The sequence below is a fragment of the Mastigoproctus giganteus genome, chromosome 4 (assembly GCF_048544385.1).
Source record: "Mastigoproctus giganteus isolate SK-2022 chromosome 4, ASM4854438v1, whole genome shotgun sequence".
Taxonomy (NCBI): Eukaryota; Metazoa; Arthropoda; class Arachnida; order Uropygi; family Thelyphonidae; genus Mastigoproctus; species Mastigoproctus giganteus.
In genome coordinates, this window is record NC_143578.1 from 21,175,800 (window position 1) to 21,198,521 (window position 22,722).

Below are 22,722 nucleotides of genomic sequence, written 5' to 3' on the forward strand. Positions count from 1 at the left end.
AGAATAGACAATCACCAAGTTGTGATCTGAAGTGCCTAAAGGACCTCTCATTTCGACCGTGTACTTAGAAGGGTTGTTTATGAGAAAAAGATCAAGCGTATTGGCTGTATGATTAGGATTGTCTGGTATTCTTGTAGGTAAATGAACAATCTGTGCTAGGTCATTAGTAATTGCAAAAGCCTCAGCATCTCGACCTGCTGGGTCGGTGTGACTAGAAAACAGAAGCCAGCTGGAGTTGTGAACATTAAAATCACCAAGGAAAATTACTTCACTGTTAGGAAAGTTGGACTGGAGAAAGTCAAGTTGCAAAGAGAGGAAGTCAAGGAGCTCCAAGTGATTAGTGGAGTTGGGAGAACGGTAGAGACAACAGATGAATTTGACACAATGAGGTAGAGAGATTTTAAGCCAGAGAAGATCAAAGAGAGGAGATTCCAAATTGCTAAGTCTCTGACAGGGAATATCAGAACAGACATATGCACAAGTACCACCTTTGAGGCGAAAGGAATCATACACCGAATAATTTGGGCATCTGAGATGAGCAGTAGATGAATCAACCGATAACTGAGATTCTGTCAGAAAAAGTACATGGGGTTTGGCAGACTGCAAGTGGAAATGGACATCGTTGAGATTAGAATTGAGACCACGTATATTTGTGAAATGAATTAGGAAGTCCTTGGGAGGTTTAGATCTTTTCGCAGATAAGGTTGCTCTATTAGTTTGACAATTCATGGTGTATTCAATAGTAAGAAAAAGTGAGTGGGACATACTTTATGAAGCAATGAAATTTTTGGATATGGCGTACATGTGGTAAGTACATACCCAGATCCTTGACATAACGTGGCCTCGACAATGCTCCCCGCATACACACTACTCGGACTCCCTCCAGTCACTATCTGGCAAAGTAGAGGTAGCAAGATTATACACTAGCTGATCCGGAAGCTTCCTAGAGAGTTACCAATAGGTTCAGTCCGGTGTACTAACTAGCGGCTGGCCTGCGAACACCGTTTTAGAGCTGTACCCTCGAAATGTAAGGAATATTGGATCTCGCCACGACGTTCATCATAACCTCAAAAGTCATCAATCATACTGCATGATGGAAGAGATAGGGAAGGGTTGACCGGAACTTAGCTCTAGAGACTAAACATGGGTTCCACCACTTCAAGCCTCCAATAAGCAAAGTGGTGGTATTTCACCGGTTGATGAGAGTCATCTACCGCCTAGTACTGCCTGGTAACATAGAGGGGCAGCGTTCCTCCATGTGGTGTGGGTGCCACACCTCGACCCCTGCTTACGTTGGTTCACACCTGGGTGGTCACCCACCATGTACTTGTGCATGGAGGTTATACCCAGGATTACTAACAGTCCCACCATCGTGAAGGTGCAAGCAGAGGATTTGGCTGTCACAGACCGTCCGGACTTCGCCGAAATTGGGTCCACTTGACTTGAGTGTCACCCGAATATCAGTTCCATCAGCGTTTTAGACTCCCAGGTAGCAAGTACAGCTTGTCTGGCATATCTGAGAGAATGTCTGTGACAACCTCAAGGAAATTGTACTGTGGTGAACTTGAACACTCTGAAATCAGCGGTACTGTATGGAAATTACAAAGGATTGTTAACTAGACCTTGTGATCGTACAAACATGGCCCATGTGTTAGATGGCATTACTCGGTTGTATTTTGAAGAAATGCAAATATTTAGGTTAATTACAAGGTTTCATTGGATGGATTCATGGGGTCATTTGCTTGGATTGGAGAGGTACCAGTGTATCTCAAAACCATAAAGGTCGTTCTAAGAACAAAGTGCCTAACTATAGAGCAGACGGTTTGACTTCAGTGGTAAGCCAAGATTGTGGAGGCAAAGATTAAGAATGCAGTAAAGTGTTATTTGATAGACATTGTATTCTCTGCTGAATTCAGTATAGTTTTTTAAAGGGAAAATCTTGTTTAACTAACCTTATAAATTATTGTAGTAGCATCCCTCATGAGTTAGATATAGGCATTGTTTATTTGGATTTTAGCAAAAGCAGTTGAGATTCTGCACAAGAAATTGCTATATAAGCTGAACATAGGAATATAGGCAAGATCTTTAGATAGATTATGGGATGGCTACATGACAGGATGAAAGTAATTTTTAATTAATGATTACTCTCTTAGGATTTGAAGTAGGGCCTTCAGGAATTGGTACTGGACTAGTACTGTTTCTGATTTTTTTTTTTTTTTAAATGGTGTTGATAAAGGGGTGCAGAGCATGATGTCAAAAATTTCAGATTATGTGAAGATTGGGAGGGAAAGACTAGCATCAGATAGCATTCCTTCAGGGTGATTTGGATGGACTTCAGAGATTGTCAGAGAGGTGGCATATTTTAATTCTGCACAGTGCTAGACTTTGCATTTAATAAATAATCTTGTAATAATTTATACACTTGGAGAGATGAATTAAAAATTCATCTCTCCAATCTTTGGTTAAAAAATAATTTATTCAATACAGGAAGAAAAGGGTTTAAGGGTTTTGATCTAAGCAGACATGAAGTTTTCCCATTTAGTGTAGACAAGTGGCAAGAGCAAGAGACAAGTGGCCTCTGATTTATGCAATGGTTGCACTTAGGAAATAGTTGTTATATCATTCCACTGTGTAAGACAATCATGAGATCACACATGAATAGCATGTTTAGTTATGAAGGCCGCAGGGGGGGGGGATCTTTGTCAAAAGATCCAAAGACAGGTATCATATCTGGTGGGATTGAACATATAACTACAGTACTTGGTAAACAGATTAAAGGGAATGTGACTTAAGTTTATAAGGTTTTGAGTGGGTATAGTAAAATTAATGAAAGAAAAATTTTCATGTATTAATAACACTTGAAATAGAAGGCTTAAATTTAAGTAAGTCGAAAGACATAGAGTGCATTATAGGAAGTTGTGTTTTAGCCAGCAAGTTGTTAATCATTGTAGTAAGTTACTTCCATTAGTAGTTGAGGATGATGATTTGGGTGATTTCAAAGGCCAGCATGGATCGTATCTACAGTAGATGGGAAACACGTGGTTTCAGGTTTTATTTTTGGTTGAAGCTGCAAAAGCCTGTTTTACTGTACTATAGATCAACATTAATACTAATAATTTAATTAATATTATAATTAATTTAAACTATTAAATTATAATTGTAATTATTTTGATTAAATATTTAATAAATGAATAAAATTAAATTAACTTAGTTATTGAATAATTTAATAAATTAATAAAATGTAGTGTAATTGCAAATTTATGTTCTTTTCTATACTTGGAAATTTGACATTATGGTACATTTTGTTGACTTGAAGTGTGTATTGTATTTATTTCTAATTTATCTTATTTAGATAATTTTTTAATAATTTCAATGGTATGTTAAAAATATTTTTGTAACACCTAGGATATAAGCAATGAAAGCTCTTCGAACCAAAGGCTTAAAACTCTCAAAGATTTGGGTGAAACTGTTAGAACAAAACGCCTTGCAGATGTAAGTATCCTTTTGGTGGTTAAAAACTATATATTCTTCTTATGTAATGTAGTATTAAATTATTTTGCAGCTTAAGATTTGCAGTTAGGATTCCTTTTTTTCAAGCAGAACTGAATGTATTTATAATAAGAAATCTATTGTCAGTTTTACTGAGAAAACAGTTCTAAGTAAAACTGATAGTAGGACTGAATACAGTTAATAAAGTAACAGTGCTTTGCTTTTAAATAGCAGCAGAGGCCCATGTCTTGAACAAGAGACTTCAATTGAATTCATTTTATTTTGAAAAGGGCACAAGTCAAACTTTTCTTCTTGCCTAATGATATTAAGATTTTCATCATTTTTTAAAAATGAATCTTCCATCAAATATTAGTTTCATTTAGTAAAGTGTTTCCCTCCTCAAAAAATTAATTAAAATTAATTTCCCTCCTCACGGTATTTTTTTTTTAAAAATGTGACCTATACCCATTTCAAAATAGAGATTTTAATTAGGTAGAGATTTATTCAAATAATCACAAATTGTACTAAAAGCTAACTTGTATTATTATAGATAAAAACAAAAGTAAATTTATTTAAATTTATATTTTATAGATTCAGTGTACGTTTAAGTATCAGTATGTGTCATGAAAATAAGGATCTTCATCCTTTTCAGTACTTTTCTAGTTCCAATCTTGTAAAAGTCTATGCTCTTCAGAAACATAATATAGTAGTTTTTAATATTGCCAGTCTTCTTAACATTAATGGATACTGGTTTTTCAATCATTGTAAGCTTTTTTTTTTTTTTTAAGTGAGATTGGGAATTTTCCAGCTAATGATGTTAATCTGAAAGTACAGTGGTACCTTGGATTGCGAGTAACTTGGTCTACGAGTGTTTTGCAAGACGAGCAAAAATTTTTAATAAATATTAACTTGATAAACGAGCGAGGTCTTGCAATACGAGTACAGTCAGTCCTCGTACAACACGTGTTTACACTACACGAATTCGATCATACACGATTTATAAATACGCAAACGATAGCTTATATAACACGAATCGAATTCATTTATGCACGATTCGCCTTTGTGTTTACAAGAAATGGCAGTCAAACGCAACACGATAGGAATGAAGAGATTCTGAAAATGTATTTATGTTTTTTATATCAGTGAAGGGGAAAAACATTTTGCCATAATAACGTAAAAACCCACACAATTCCAGCTATCGGTATAATCGCAAATGCAATTAGATCGAGTTTACTACCAGTTTATAACAGATTCCACTAGCAGAAACGCAACTGGAAATTTTGTTTTTATTGTTTTATGGTAGTAACCCCTAGAAATGTGCTTTAGTAAAATGTGAGGTGTTAATAGTGTATCTCTGCCTTTACGGTGTTGTTTATTCAATTGCTACACGCGCGCAGCTTTGTTTATGTGTATCAAGTGTGCCCCTCATTTTGTAATAGTGCGAGCGATGAATCTGTTTAACGACAATGCAATGTCATATTTCCGTGAAATCCTCAAGAGGAGGCAAGTGTCATTGGAGAGGTTCCTTGTTAAAGTCGCACAAAAAGAGTCAACAGATAGCAGTGATTCCGTTAGTGACAGTAAAAGCCGTCCTACCATAAATCCAATTGCTTTATGTATATTAAATTTAAATATTAAAAATATGAAAAGGTATGTATGTATTTTGTATTAATCATTTTTACAGTATATGAATATTTTTGAGTTTTGGAATAAATCATCTGGGTTTCCATTATTTCTTACGGGAAAATTCGCTTTGATATACGAGTGCTTTGGATTACGAACACGTTTCTGGAACGAATTATGCTCGCAAACCAAGGTACCACTGTACTTGTTTCTTTCCATTGATGAATTCTTTCTTTCTTTTTTTTTTTTTTTGATATTATGTGACATTGAGCTGTCATATTCAAACATGTAATAGTTTGAAATTTAAAAGGGACTATTAAAGGGAAGCTAATCTTCCATTCCACTTCCCAGGAAATATTGTGTTTAATCAGTTCACTATCATTATCATCCTGCAGTTGGGACATAAGAAAATTCTGTTACATATTCAGATACATGAAGCCTGTGACAGTAGTTGCTCCCAAGAAAAAGGTTTGTACACTTTGCAACAGCTCATTGTGTAAAAGGCAGTATCCTTGGGGTTGGTAAATTCTGCCATGATTACAGTTTTGTGATTATGCTGCCAGCTGCTGCACCATGCACATTTTCAGGTTGGGAAATAAAAACTTGAAGATTTCTGCTGTCTCCTGGAAGCAGTTCAGATTTTACATTATATAACCTATTCACACAGTAATGGTTTAGTTTTGTAGATGAATTTTGTGGAACCCCTGTATTGGCACATTCTTAATCGACTTCTATGGAATTGTTAATAGTTTTTGTGTAGCATTCTGAATAATTTCTTCATTCATTGCAAATCTGTGACATTTCAAGGGGATTTTAAGCTTGGGAGAGGAAAGGGAGAAAAACACACAGGAAACTAAATCTGGTGAGTATAGTATAGATGTGGGATTGATTTTTTTTTTTTTTTTTTTTTTTTACTGTTTGATTAATAAACTGATATTTATTTTTATTTATTAGAATGATTGCAGAACAGTTAGGGATGTATAAAGTGAGTGTTCGTAAAATTTTAATCATTGTTCTTGAAGTGAAAGAGGTCTGTGCAAAGATGATGCCAAAAAACAGCTTATTAGTAACAACTAAAATGGGAACAGGTTAGCATCAATCTTTTGGACAAAATTCAAGCAAAAACAAACTGGTTAATAATAATATTACAAGGGGTGAAACTTGGATATTTTGAAGCAATTCCAAGTTCAAAAGGCAGAGCAAACAGTGGAAGACATTGAATCCTCTAAGACTGAAAAAAGCAAGGGTGAACAAATAAAAATTCAAGACCATGTTTATAATTTTCTTTTACAAAAATGGTATTGTCTACTCAGAATTCATTCCCTAAGTAATGAACTGTCAATCAGAAATTTTACCTTCATTCATATGGGCTCTCACTATGTTATCAGTGAGGCAGCTTCTGATGGAAAAAAAAATCCTTCACGGGAACATTCTTTTTACTCTTGTTTTGGCTCTTCTGAGTTCTCTGTTTCCAGATATCAAAATCTCACTGAAATGGACAAATTTTTGGTCTTTGGAGAAAGTTCAGCAGTGCATATTGAAGACACTAAAATTAGCATCAGTTCTGAAAATGCTTTCATTCACGGCAGAAGAGAATAACTTCATGTAAAGTGGCTCAAGCAAACTGCTTTGAAAGGAACAAAAGCAAATGGTTGGCAAGTTTTGTTTTAATTTACAAATAAAATTATTCCTGGAACTTTCAAGATGGACCTTGTGCAGTGATAAGTTTGTATAACTGAATGAGAACATTTTATTTAGTTTACTGTACATTCAGATGCTTTACTAATTTTTTTTTTTTTTTTTTTATATATAGAATGCAGTTGAATCCCTGTATATTCAAACAATAGACCTACTTCATCCACAGCATACAACTGATGCACGCCACACTTTACTTTATTTTTATTCCCATCTAATCCATGGTCAAGTAAGTACGACTTGTTTTTATATTTAGTTTTCTAAAAACTTACTTCAGATACAGTAAAAAACAATATTAATCATTTTAAATATTAATAATTTAATGTATTAGGTTATTGAATATTTAATGGACTTACAACAGTACCTCACTCTCTGATTTAACTAGGCCGAATTTCTCAGTAATTGCATTACTGTTGTTATTATTATTATTATTACACAAATTATAATAAATGGTATTCACGTGATGAATACAGATAGTTCTCGACTTTACGAGTTATTTCGTTCCTAGCGTGCTCTCGTAAAGTGGGAATTTATTTCCCATAGACATAATGTTAAAAATTGGGGTTATGTTATCAACAGTGAAATTAGTTAGCTAATTAGTTTGTTTAAACAATGATTGATTTATCCAAAGAAATGAATATGTAGCCTGTAAAATCAAGCAAATTATAATAATAGAGAAATTATTTATAACTTACAAATGTTAAAGAATGTTTATTCTTCATCATCATCATCGACTAAATGCACACTCGTTATTGGCTCGGCACTCATTGGTTGGTTTGTTACACAAGGAGTTGTCTTCTTCAGAAATGCTTCAAGAGGCATTTATTTTCAAGATCAGAAATTGTTATCACAACAGATGGAATGCACAAATTGCAACTAACACGATTTGTGCGGCGTAACAAGTTTACAAAGCTTAAAAAAAAAAGGAATGAAGAGAAGATGCTGAAAATTTATTTATTTTTTATATGATTGAAGATTTCAGTAAAGGGCAAACATATTTCACCATAATAACGTAAAAACCGTTAGAGGGTACAGCTCTAAAATGGTGTTCACAGGCCAGCCGCTAGTTAGTACATTGGACCGAACCTATTGGTAACTCTTTAGGAGGCTGCCAGATCAGCTAGTATATAATCTTGCTACCTCTACTCTGCCACATAGTGACTGGAGGGAGTCCAAGTACTGGGGTTACTACTCACCAAAATGGGTAGTAGTAACCCCAAAATGGGTAGTAGTGGTGTTACACTCAGGGTAGTGGAGAATAAAAGAGAATTAGACGTAATTTTGCAGTCAGATATGACGTTTTCTGAGCAGTGCAGACAGCTGCCAGAGTAGGTCATGCAATGATATACAGGAATTTTGCAAGCAGGGATAAGGAGGTGATTATACCCTTGTATAAGGCAATGATTGGGCCACACCTTGAGTACTGCGTACAAGTCTGGAAACCTCATTTTAGCAAGGATGTAAAGTTGCTAGAATGAGTACAGAGAAGGGCAACAAGACTGGTGAGGGAAACAAAGGGGCACTATTATGAAGAAAGGCTTAAGTTCTGCAAATTGCAGTGTCTGGTGACTAAGCACCTGCGAGGTGATCTGAATGAGGTGTATAAGGCCTTGAATGATTGATCAAGCTCATTTGCTCAGATTAGAAACCGGAGGGGACATAGATTCAAACCGAAGAAAGACATTTGTAGAATAGATGTGCAGAAATTTGTCTTTAGCCAGCAGTAGTTGACTGCCTGAACAAACTTCCATCTGTTGTTGTGGAAGTTGATAGCTTATATAAATTCAAGGCAGAACTAGACAAACATTTGGAACGAATGGATCAGTGAAATGGGAAGTTTTTTTTTTTTTTTTTGGCTGATGCTGTATAAGCTTGCTTTCTTGCATCATATGCATCTACTAATGCTAATGCTAATAATATTGGTCAAAGTAATGCTTGCACATACCTCAAGAGTTCTCGTTTGTTATCACAACAGATTATATTAGCAAGATGTTCTGAGTGCAGAAAAATTTCAAATGAGTGGGAAACCAATGACAGGGAAGCAAATTTAAATAACTTCAAGGGGTGTGTCAAGGTAGTTAACTATACAAGAACACTTAGTCTTAATTGTTTATACAGTAATGTCAGAAGCTTGGTAAATGGCTGGAAGTCAAGAGAAGAATAAATTTTGGATGGATAGTATTCAGGAAATATAGTCACATACTGAGGAGCAATATCCCAGTTTGTCTGAAACGTAAAATAATGAACCAATGTATTCTCCCCACAATGACTTATGGAAGTGAAACTTGGGCACTCACCAAAAGAATGGAAGAGAAGCTGAGAACTACACAGCAAAGAATGGAATGAATTATATTGGGAATCAGACTGTTAGATAAGAAGAGAAACACATGGATTAGGCAGCAAACTGAAGTAAAGGACATTGTTATCAAAACTAAAGAACTAAAATTGTCTTGGGCAGGACACATTGCTTGAAGATGGACTAAGAAAATAACAGAATGGTACCCAAGAGGAGCTAGAAGAAAACCTGGAAGACAACGGCGGAGATGGATAGATAAAATTCATGAGTGTGTGTGGGTAGTAAATGGATGGCCATTGCACAAAACTGAAGGAACTGGAAAGTTGCTGCAGAGGCCTTCATCCTGCAGTGGATTGAAAATGGCTGATGATGTCAGAAGTTTCATCAAAATAATGAGTGAATTCGAACTGCTGGTTAAGACAAGTAACACTGACATAATAGGGCTTATGGAAACGTGGTGCCACCCGGATATAGGGGAAAATGAGCTTCAGTATGGAATTTACAATGTATTTTGGAATGATAGGGAAGACAGATGGGGGGGGGGGTCATGCTTCTTAACAAAACCAGCTAAAGCACAATGAAAGCTTTCCCGGATTCAGACATTTCGAATGATAGTATAGAATCTGTATGGTGTGAGAAAGTTGGAAGAAAAGGTATAGCGTGTAATCATCTGGCTTGTAGATTACTATAAACCTGATGATTGTGAAGATTATGATGAGAGCCTCTAGATGCAAATGAAATGGGCAAGTAAATGTGAATGTCTTATTATAGGTGATTTTAATTTGTCTCTAATTGATTGGAGTAAATGGGAAGGAAACTCCGACACGGGGAACAAAATTTTTAAATCAATTAGATCAGTGTTATTTGTATCAATATGTCAGGGAACATACTAGGGAAAAGAATATTCCAGACCTGATCATTACCCATGAACTAGATGACATAATAGGGCTGACAGTACAGGAACCAGTAGCAGCTAATGATCACGGAGTTCTACAGTGGAGGTTTAAGAAAGAGGTAGCAGCAATGGAATGGGTTAAAATTTCAGGAAAGGTAATTACAATGGCATAAGGTACTACAGGGCTTCTATTAATGGATAGAAATCTCACAGAGAGTGAATACAGTTGAATTATGGTATACTATTAAAAAAATACTCTTATGAGGATTCCAAGTTGGATGAATAATAAAGTTTCCAGAATACTTGGGCAGAAAAAGATGGCATTTATGGAAAAGATACAGAGAAATAAATACTGAAGCCAATAACAGTTACATATTTAGCTGTGATAGTGCCACACAAAAGGTTAGGCTGGTAAAGGCAGATTATGAGAAATTGCTGGCAAAGAGTGTGGATAAGGAATTCTTCGCATATATAAATTCAAAGAAGAAAGGGCAAACCAGATCAGACCCTTATGTAATGGATATGGGATAGTACTAGATATCAAAATTCATGTTGCAGATGAACTCAACAGTTACTGTGCATCGATATTTACAGAAGAAAAACCCTTTATGTCAATGAGAAATTATGGGAGTTAAGTTTTTTTTTTTTTTTTTAAAACCACTACAAACACTCAAGGTGTTAGAACCTATAGTACTTAGTACCAAACATAGTACTTAGTACCATGTTTGCATTAGCATTAGCATTAGCATTAGTAGAGGCATTTGATGCAAGAAAGCAAGCTTATGCAGCATCAGCCAAAAAAAAAAAAAAAAAAAACCCACTTCCACTTCACCCCTCTGTTCGTTCAAAATACCTGTCCAGCTGAGCCTTAAACTTATTTAGGCTATCAACCTCCACCACAAGGGATGGAGGTCTGTTCCACCAACCAACCACCCGCTGGCTAAAGGCAAATTTCCGCACGTCTATCCTACATCTGTCTTTCCTCAATTTGAATTTATGCCCTCTCAGGTGATTTTTCTGAGCTAGAGGAAGAATCCCATCAGCATTGAGCATGCTTAAACCATTCAAGGCTTTATACACCTCTATCAGATCACCTCGCTGGTGCCTAGTCTCCAGACACTGTAATTTGCAAAACTTAAGCCTTTCTTCGTAAGAGCACCCCTTTGTTCCATTCACTAATCTTGTTGCCCTTCTCTGTACTCGTTCCAGCAGCTCTACATCCTTCTTGAAATGAGGCCTCCAGACCTGTATACAGTACTCTAGGTGTGGCCTGACCATTGCCTTATACAATGGAATAATCACCTCCTTATCCCTGCTGGAAAAATTCCTATATATCATTGACAATACTCCATGAGCTACTCTTGCAGCCCGTCTGCACTGCTCAGAGAACTTCATATCTGCCTGCACAATCACCCCCAAGTCCCTTTCATTCTCCACCACTGTCAGTGCAGCACCACAGAGTTGATACGTTGCTCTGGGGTTGCTGTTTCCCATGTGTAGTACTTTACATTTGTCAATGTTAAACTTCATTTGCCACCTCTCAGCCCATCTGCTCAACCTTTCCAGATCCTGTTGCAGCAGCATAGTGTCAGTAATGTCCTTGACAACCCTGCCAACCTTTGTATCGTCTGCAAACTTGGACATTAAGCCCGATATACCATCATCAATATCATTTATAAATACAGAAAACAATAATGGACCCAACACTGAGCCCTGAGGGACTCCACTAATAACATTAGTCCATGATTGGGTTGGAGGTTGAGAAGACAAGAGAAGATATTTGTTGACATTGAACTTCTGTAGACTGTAATTTTCAGGAAAGACTTATGAAGGAAGGTTGTTCCAGAAAATGGCAGTTGAATGAATAAATGAGGAAGATGAAAAGTTTGTTCTGTGAGTTTGAAGTTGGACAGTAAATGGATGTTGGCTGGTGACGGCACGTGTTCGGACTATTTTAAAAGAGAGAACAGGAATTATAGAAGCCAATTCAGAAGAACAGTGCCCATGGAAGTATATGTAGAAAAGGCATGCAGCAGAAACAGTACGCCTATAAGACAGCGAGTGGAGAGACTCTGTTACAGAGGAGTCATTAATTAACATAACTGCCCTCTTCTGAATGGAACGCAGAAGCCTGAGAGAGAGGTTTTGGAGGCACCGCCCCAGATGTGGGAACAATATTTCACGGTAGGGTGGATTTGCATTTTGTGCAGAGTGAACAGCTGTTTGGAAGAAAAGTTTTTTAGATGCACAGGAAGCAATATTTGTGATAAGCTTGTGCCAAGAGAGATTAAAAGTCAAGGTAATCCCCAAAAGAGATATATCAACTTGCCTAGAAATCGGAGTGTCACCAAAGATAAGCATAGGAGCAGAAGAATCTCTTTTGCAATATATAAGACAAGACCGAGTTTTAGAAAGGTTGAAATCAACTAAGTTGTCTTTGACCCACTGGAGAATTACCTGGAGATCGGATTTAAGGAATTGGTAACAGATATTCGAGAAGTTGAACCTGATTGAGTAGGACAAGGTTTCTCAAAATGGAAAGTGGAATGCAATGTAGTTATCATTGGCAAAATTGTGGATAGAATTTCCAGTCAATGGAAGAAGGTCATTAATATACAAGAGGAAAAGAGTGGGAGAAAGACTGAACCTTGGGGGACACCAGCATTAGTGGAGAAGTTAGAAGACAGAGAGTCATCTACCATCGCCTTAGTGAGCGATCAGAGAGAAAACTGGATAACCAATTACAAAAAACAGTTGGCAAACCATAAGATGGAAGCTTGTTTAGAAGCCCTTTATGCCAAACACGATTAAAAGCCTTTGAGATGTCAAGAGCAACTGCTTGTGTTTCACCGAACTTTTCCATTGCATTTGTCCATAAATGGGTAACACAAGCCAGAATATCACCAGTGGATCGACACTGATGGAATACATGCTGGCGATCGTTGATCAGACAGAAGGTTTCTAGGTAGTTTAAGAGTTGGTGGTTAATTGATTTCTCCATTAATTTAGAAAGAGTAGAAGTAATTACAATGGGACGATAATTGGATGGGAGGGATTTATCACCCTTTTTAGGGACTGGCTGGATATGAGGAAATTTCCAAGCAGAAGAAAAAACACCTTTGGAATAAGAAAGTGAAAAAAGGCAGCAAAGAACAGGAGGAAGTTCAGGAGCACAGGTGTTGAGAATGAGTGGAGAAATAGCATCGGGACCTGGAGCTTTCTGAGCATCAAGATTCGTCAGAATCCTTCTGACATCCTTTTGACGGAAAAGACCACAGGAGGCATTGAATGAAGCATGTTGGGAATGGTGGGAGGTGTTTTACCAAGATCATTACTACTTGAGTTGGAAGAAAAATGGGATGCTAGCATGTCAGCTTTATCCTTGGCCGAAGTGACAACAGAACCATCTGGTTTTGACAGAGGTGGGAGCAGAGATGGACAACAGTTGTGGCCAATAGCTTTGGCAAGAGAACAGAATGCTCGGCTACCATTAGAGCAAGAAGCAAGTTTTCTACTCTTAGCCTGTTCAAAATTTAGTTTGGACTGATTAATAACTGCTTTACAATTGTTGCGAGCTTTGGTGTAGGCAGAAAATGAAACTGAAGAATTGGAAACAAGCCAATTATAATATGCAACGTTCTTTTCTTGAACAGCTTTAGCCATTTATTGGAAAACCAAGGTTTAGTTAAAGAACAAGATTTTAAAGTGGAGTGTGGAATAAAGGATTCCATTCTTACAAGAATAATTTCTCTGACACAATCTGAGCAAAGCATCAGAAGTTTCGAAGCAGTAATCCTACCAAGGAAAAGAATAAAAGAAATCTCGCAGGTCATCCCATTTTGCATTCTTGTAATGCCGAACAACACGAGGTCAGGAATATCCATGAGATAAAGGCTCCGTTGGAGAAGAGACAATCACCAAGTTGTGATCTGAGGTGACCTAAAGGACCACTCAATTCGACCATGTATTTAGAAGGGTTATTTGTGAGAAAAAGATCAAGCATGTTGCCTGTATGGTTAGGATTGTCCAATATTCTTGTAGGTTAATGAGCAATTTGTGCAAGGTCATTAGTAATTGCAGCCTCAGCATCTTGGCCAACTGGGTTGGTGTGACTAGAAAACGGAAGCCAGCTGGAGTTGTGAACATTAAAATCACAAAGGAAAATTACCTCACTGTTAGGAAAGTTGGACTGGAGAAAGTCAGTTGCAAAGAGAGGAAGTCAAAGAGCTCCAAGTGATTAGTGGAGTTGGGTGAATGGTAGAGACAATAGATGAATTTGACACAATGAGGAGAGAGATTTTAAGCCAGAGAAGATCGAAGAGAGGAGATTCCAAATTATCAAGTCTCTGACAGGGAATATTGGAACGGATATATGCAAAAGTACCACCTTTTAGGCGAAAGGAATCATACAATGAATAATTTGGACAACTGAGATGAGCAGTAGATGAATCACCCAATAACTGAGATTCTGTCAGAAAAAGTACATGGGGTTTGGCAGATTGCAAATGGAAATCTTTGAAATTAGAATTGAGACCACGTATATTTGTGAAATGAACTAGAAGTGTTTGGGAGGTTTAGATCTTTTCGCAGATAAGCTTACTCGATTAGTTTGACAATTCATGGTGTATTCAATAGTAAGAAAAAGTGGGGGGGGGGCATGCTGTATGAATTAATAAAATTGGAAGTAATGTAATGGAAATGTGTACGCCATTGGATATGGCATACACATAGTAAGAATATACCCAGATCCTTGAACATGGCCTTAACAACGGGTATATTAGTACCCATATGCAGTACTTTGCATTTGTCAATGTTAAAATTCAGTAGCCACTTCTCAGTCATTCTGCCCAACTGTTTTAGATCCTGTTGCAGCAGCATACTGTCATTACTGTTATTATCAACCCTGCCAACCTTTGTATCATCTGCAAACTTTGACATTAAGCTTGATATATAGCTTCATCAATATCATTGATAAATATACAAAACAACAATGGGCCCTACACCGAACCCTGAGGGGACACCACTAATAACATTAGTCCACGAAAAGCAATATTCATTGAATAGCACTCTCTGTCTTCTCCCACTGAAACATCCTTTCATCCATTGTTGCAATTTGCCCTTAATGCCATACTGCTCCAATTTGTACATTAGTCTTCCTTATGTAATGGTATCAAAAGCTTTCCTGAAATCCATGTATATGATATAAAAATTTTTTTTTGCTTCTAGTTCCTTTGTGACTGCGTCATAGTATCCAACAAATTGGTCAGACAAGGCTTACCCCTAACAAACCCATGCCGTGTCTGAATTAATACTGCTGTCTTCTCTAGATGATCCTGCAAAGCTTCTTTATCCAGTGACTCCATTATTTTTCCTTGGAACAGAAGTCAAACTAACAGTTCTGTAATTACTCTTGTCAACCTTTGATTAGTATTTGTGAATTGGAGATACGTTTGGACATCTCCAGTCCATGGGGACTTCCCCTGAATCCAAGGATGCTCTCATAATTATGGCTAAGGGTTTGCTTACTGCCTTTGCTGCCTTCTTAATATAACTGGATAGATCGCATCCACCTCAGGTGCATTTCTTATGTTTAACTTCAACAATTTCTCCTCCACTTTGCTCTCAGTTATTACAAAATCATTTAACTCTCCGTTAGAGATTGATAAACATCTGGCCCTCTCTCCTTGAATAACTCCTCATGTGTGAATGTAGATGCAAAATACTCATTTAGTTTGGCAGCTATCTGAGAATGATCATCTACAGTCAAACCATTGATGTCAAGTGGACCAATCTGATTCATCCCCATAATTTTAGAGTTTATATAAGTAAAGAAGTCTTTGCTGTTTTTTTTTTTGCATCCCTTGCCAAAGATTTCTCATAATCTGCCTTCACTTGCCTAATCTCCTTTGTGGCTTGATTACGGATTAGCTTATATCTAATCCTTAATCAAGTCACAAAGGAGACTTGATTACGGATAGACTTCTGTGTCACCTGTTAATTTATATGCATCCCATGCATTTTTCTTCTCTGCCACGAGTCTCATTAGTTCGTCTGACATCCATTTGCGCCTAAACCTAGAACAGTATTTCTTAGTTGGAACAAAAAACCTAGTAGTGTCCGACACTACTTCCTTGAATGCTTCCCATTTAGAATTTGCTGTTAGTAACATCATCAGTTGGTCCCACTGTATAGAATTTAAAATATCTCTGAGACCACTATAGTTAGTTACCTTTACGAAAGCAAAGGCCCTTCCCTTTACCCCAGGTGGTAGTTACATCTTTAAGTAAATTCTACATCAGTATACTGTGATCACTGCCACCTAGTGGTGCAGTGATCACAGTATACTGATGTAGGATTATCTGTAAATTCTTAATGCATGAATAATCACTGCTGATAATCAGATTAAGAGTGTTACTCCCTCTTGTTGTCTCTGTAACATGCTGCTGTAGAAAACAATCATTGAATAAATCTACGAGTGTCCAATCCACAAGTTCCAGTCAATATCTGAAAAGTTAAAATTCCCCCATTATAAGACACTGTGATTCTGCCCCATTCTATTTCTCTGTATAATTGTTCATTGTACTTATCAGAGCCATTAGGCCTATAACAAACTCTTACTCTCATTTTTGCTTTCCCAGTGCTTATGTCACACCAAACTGACTCAGCATTGCACTGTCATTCTATGTCAACATGATGCATTTCCTTAGATTTTATGTGTTTCATAGTTAACAGTATAACCCCCTCCTCCTTTCCTATCCTGTTTGTCCTTTCTGTACACATTGTACTCCTCTGTTAGACTGGGGTTCAAGCCCGTTACCACCAAATACTGAGGATGCGGAAAGGTCAGGGAATGACCACCACATATCAACGGAGCAATATGGCCTTGGTTGCTAATGCCCCTAAAAACCAAATGACAAACAAACATTGTTCTCCCCAAATTCCAATTCTGCATTCATTATATGTGTGACACCATGTCTCTGATATCCCAAGAATATCTGCCTTTGATGTCTTGACCAGCACTTCAAATTCATCAAATTTATTCACTATACTCCTAGCATTGGTATACATGCAAGTATACATGCACCTGTTTTTACTCTTAGTTACTATAACACAGCCCACGTATTTACTCGTTTCATGATTCCCAGCCATTCCTTAAATTTACAGTAACTTGCTTTCTGGGCTGCTGCTCATTCCAATAGAAGCAGTGGAAGAATCATTCCCACTTCTGCCTGCAGCTACTGTTTATCTATTATTTTGTGAATCCCTCCAAGCTAGCAGTTTTTCGACCCACCTAGTATCAGCAAATATTCTTACACCTTTTCTGTTTAAGTGTATCTCATCCCTGTAGAAGCAATCTCTCCTTTTAACAAGCACAGACGAAGCTGAGAAAAATTATACCCCACAAGCCCTGCACAGTCTCTCCGAATTGACAATACGATATATGATGAGAGCCTCGATTGACAAGACTCTCATCATATATTGTATCTGTGCAGAATTGTAGACAATTCTGCCCAGATACAATTCCTAACTCACAGTTGTTTTTCAACATTGACCTATACTTGCTAAGTAAATCTGCAGATCTGCACTTAATGTCATTAGTGCCAACACGTACAACGATATCACCTTTTGTGCCCTTAAAAGATATCTGCTCTACAACGTCATCAACTTTTTCCCCTGGCCGATATATACCCTGGTACTATTCCACATATTACTTTTAGCACAATATATATCCCGTTTCCTTGGCAATTGAGTCACCGACAATAACTAGCTCCTTTGGGAGCAGTGCATAGCTCTGGCGTTGAGTTCGATAGCTGAGAGCTTGATGGGGCCCCCCTATTTTAATTCCTTCGAGGGCATCCACCTGACTCTTCAAACTCTCATAGACTCCCATCAGAGTGCTGATATGGCACCTTATTTTTTCACATTCTCTGCACCTTGCACACACACAAAGACATCCTCCATGACTAGATCATGTCCTGTCGGGGAAAGTCCGGAAACGTGTCATATTAAGAACCAGTATGGCTGCCGTTGTGATCTCACGTGTGTTTCATCCCTCCTGATTTTTGGATTTAAAAATGTGTATTTATTTCAGATTTAAGTTAAGTTTTTGTGCACACAGCAAGATTTCAGCTTGAGGAACACCGTGGTGAGAAAACGTTTGTGATTCTGCTCTGATATTTACCAGATTTCAGTGTTATTCTCTGTTTCCTTTGTTCTGTGAAACTGTATGGCCACCATACAGGTCACGATGTATGGTCACCATACAGTCACACAGTGGAGAGGTAGGGAAGTGCACTGATATAACGCGGTTGCATTACTAAAGTCTGGACATTGACTGGTGTAGTTCAGCACTATCTGTAACCTTGGAGTGAGATGGAGTCCCAAATTTCAGCGACTTATGTGCCTCCCAGGGGCTCACATCTGGTGAGTATGGGCTTGGCACACCTAGGGTCCTGAGCTGGATATCATTTTTCTCTTTCTTGGTGATTCCCTTCTACTTTTGACTCTCTCTCTCTCTCTCTCTCTCGGTGAAATTTTTTTTTTTTTTTGGGTGGTGCAGCATGAGCCTCAGGCTTCCTTGTGCCACATAGCTAATAGTAATAAAAAAAAATTGCAAAGAAATGATATCAACTGTGGTTTCCCCTCACCATAAACTTACCATGGTGATATGATACTTTCCTTCCTGTGCGATTATCAACATTTTAGATGTCACCATTGACTTCGTGACATCGAAAACCCCAAAGGGAAGTAATCCCAAGCTTCTAGTGGCGATTTGACATTCGGCTGTTCCCTCTCTCCCCCAAGTGACTGAGGGAGATTTGGAGATTTGTTGTTGTTGTTATTTGGTTTTTAGGAGCATTAGCAACTATGGCCATATTGCTTCGTGGATATGCGGTGGTCATTCCCTGACCTTTTTTTGGAGGGGGGGATTTTTTTTTTTTTTTTTTATTGTTGTATTGCTATTGATTTGTTTTACTTGTTTATATGAGATAACTAGTAATAAAGAGAAGTGCCCTCAAACCTCTGATACCCACTTACGCTACCTGACTGCAGTATCTAAATCCGAATTTTCCCGGTCCAGAGGGTATTGTGATTTTCCCCGGACCTGATAGAACCTAATTATGTCGGCAAGCCAGTGTCTGAGTCTATGAATAATTACAAACAATTATAATACCTTTGAATCAACTTTAATACATGTCATAATATATGCAAGTACACTACAATACATGTTATAAATTTCGTAAGTATAATATCTAAAATTTCTTCTCAAATTGAAAACAGTAAAAAAACACTATACCAGCAGATTCTAATCTGGTTATAACATTGGATTTAACTTCTCTTGGTGAACAACATAGGCATACTTTAACTATTCCACTATTTATTCTTGCCCTGTAACAGATTAGGGTTACCTTACCTAATATACATATAATTCATTTTAACATTATGGGAATCTTCTATTCTTGAAACCATTTCAATTCAGTTTAATACAAAATCCACTTATCCTTATTTCTATATACCCTTAAGATATTGGCTAGATGTGTGTTACAAGCTGTGATCTACTTTAATTTCTACCTTCGGTATGAAATACATTCTATAAGTATCAGGTTTCTTAATTTGCGTAAATTTCCCTTCTATAAAGCATTAACTGTCTGTAAAATATCCTTTCTATGAAGCATTAACTGTCTCTGCTCTCCCTAACATTTATCTCAACTTTACCTTGTCCTTTTAATTAACACAAATTCATCAGGTTATGCTCAGATGCCTGACATAACCTTCCCCTTTTTCAAAGTGAATGTCTTAGCTGTTCCACCTTATTTTAGGGTATGATCCCCCTTTTGTGTAAACCTGTCTTTAATCGTTTTCTCTTAACATCTCATTCACCTAAAGCACTAAGTCTATTACCGGACTCACATCTGGTCAACCCCGGGGACTCACATCTGGTGAGTATGGGCTTAGCACACCCAGGGTCCTGAGCTGGATATCATCATTCTTCTCTTGGTGATTCCCTTCTACTGTTGACTCTCTCTCTCTCTCTCTCTCTCTCTCTCTCTCTCTCTCTCTCTCTCTCTCTCTCTCTCTCTCTCTCTCTCTCAGGGTACCTCGGGAACTTTTTTTTTCCTGGTGCAGCATAAGCCTCAGGTTCCTTGCACCCTATGGCTATTAATAATAATAATATATAAACATACAAGTACCTTAGTTCTAGTACATTCACTTATGCTATCTTACAATTTCCATTTTCGCTGCCACACTCCTTTTTACTATACTGACCAATTACAGGCCACACACATACATATATGTCCTGGAATTTACTTTATAGCTTATATAGCATGAAAGTAACAATCCACTTACTTTATTTCTATCTTGCTCTTGCCTTGTCCTAAGTTGGTGTTTCCATTGGGTATTCACTTCGCTGCTTCTACCTTTCCGAAGGACCTCTGGTGATTGGTGATTATTTCATCTAAGAGATGGCCTTAGTTCCAGTTTAGTAGGCTGTATTGCTAGCGGATTGTGGTAGACAAATAAGGGCCGGCTCCTCACTTCTCCCATAGATTCCATCTCTCTGCAGGGATATCACTTTACTTGGAGATCCTTTCTCACTGTAAGGCATATAATTATCTTAGCTTTACACTCACTATCATTATTTTCTTTTACTTCTCTCGCATCACCGACCTTGTTCTGACCCATACTTGGACTACTCCTTCGATTGCGCTCCAACTTCTCTATGTCTCTCCCTCTCTCTTTCCCCCCCAAAATCACATGTTAATTTCTCTCTCATCTATTCATTCGCCATTCATCGCCTGATCTTTTCCACCAATCCCTACCACTACCCCTACGGCAATGAAAATAAAGGTGTATATATACATATATTCTTATATGTATATATAAATATTATTATTATTATTATTTTTTTTAGGTGCTAGCTGCCGAAATCTCAGGAAATTAAGTTGCAGAATCTGCCAGAGTGAAACTAATTCTACTGGGTTCTTGGTCTGCCTCCACGGGGCATAAGTGTGGCAATGTCTTGGGCCTCAACAGAGGCCCAGTGGCTAAATGACCAGATGAACAACGGTACATGACACGACACTACACATGAACAGTTTCCACACACTTAAATCTCTGGCATTTCCCAGTGAACTGGTTTACCTACAATGTAAGCAATGCGGAGATGGGGAAACCCCTTGTGCCATATGACAACACACTTTACGCTTAAAAAAAAAAAAAAAAAAGTCACAGTTTTCACATTTTTTTAGACTGTGATGCATTGGAGAATCACCCCCTTTGGTTCACGCCTAAGCACAGCACTTTCACTACTCCGTGCATTTCACTGCTCTAGTTTGGGGCATGATTTCCATTTAAATGCAATTTAATTAACAATAAAAATTAATAAGATTTATAAATCTAATTAATTGCGAATACCGTACTAAGCTAACAGATTCCTAATACAGTGCTATGTATTACGTTATACTTTATGTTATCAAGTTCGAGATATACGTTACACTATTCCGTATCGATATTACAATAATGCCGACAAGTTTTGAACAGTACAAGTTTTACCGATACTAAGTAATAAGCTTTTTTTCTTTTTTTATGAAAACCTCAAACATGAGAGGGATTAGAACATATAGTACTTAGTAACATGCATGGGTTGGAGGTCGAGAAGCCGAAAGAAGATATTTGTTGACATTAGACTTGAACTTCTGTAGACTAATTTTCAGGAAATACTTATGAAGGAAGGTTGTTCCAGAAAACGGCAGTTGAATGAATAAATGAGGAAGATGAAAATTTGGTTCTGTGAGTTTGAAGTTGGACAGTAAATGGATGTTGGCTGGTGGCGGCACGTGTTCGGACTGTTTTGAAGGAGAGAATGGGAATTATAGAAGCCAATTCAGAAGAACAGTGCCCATGGAAATATCTATAGGAAGGGCATGAAGCAGAAACAGAATGTTTATGAGACAGAGAGTGGAGAGACTGTTAGAGATGAGTCATTAATTAACCTACCGCCTGCACCACCGAAACCTGCCTGAGAGAGGTTTCGGTGGTGCAGCCCTAGATGAAACAATATTCCTTGGTAGAATGGATTTGTGATTTGTACAGAGTGAACAGCTGTTTGGAAGAAAAGTAATGCCGAGAGCGAAAGAGAAAACTAAGTTTTTTAGATCCAGAGGAAGCAATATTTGTAATGTGCTTGTGCCAAGGGAGATTAGAAGTCAGGGTAATTCCCAAAAGAGATATATCATCTTGCCTAGAAACCTACAAAACCTCTATCTAAGTTCAAAATAAACTAAGTATCGTAACTAGGAATATAAAGCTACTGTTAGAGGTGCCTCCGTAGCCAGGTGGGCAGGAGCAGCAGTGCCTAGCACACGCTTCTTGATTAGACCGGGGTTTGAGCCCGTGCCCACCAAATACGGAGGATGCGGAAAGGTCAGGGAATGACCACCGCATATCCCCCCCCCACCCAGGAGCAAAATGGCCTTAGTTGCTAATGCACCTAAAAACCAAATAACAAACAAAACAAGCTACTGTTAGAAAATAAATTATTATGTCAATAAAACAGCAAAAATTTAAGAACTTCTCTATTTGCAGGAGCTGTAAAAACTTGGCCCACACGGAGCTACTCTTGTTCCCAATTATTTATCAGATGAACAGGTATTTATATTACCCTTGTTCTCTCCCCCCCCCCCAAACTAGCAGTTTCCCTGAACCTTTAAGGCAGGGGTGT

At 37.7% G+C, this 22,722-nt stretch overlaps 1 protein-coding gene across 2 annotated transcripts in view; it reads left to right on the plus strand.

The window, feature by feature from the left end:
* gig (TSC complex subunit tuberin) overlaps window positions 1-22,722 on the plus strand; it is a 613,633-nt gene that overhangs the window by 59,457 nt on the left and 531,454 nt on the right. For both annotated transcript variants that reach the window (XM_090372592.1, XM_090372593.1), the window contains exons 3-4: window positions 3,406-3,492; window positions 6,926-7,036. In XM_090372592.1, the coding sequence (XP_090228718.1) occupies window positions 3,406-3,492; window positions 6,926-7,036 (198 nt within the window). The remainder of the gene's footprint in view (window positions 1-3,405; window positions 3,493-6,925; window positions 7,037-22,722) is intronic.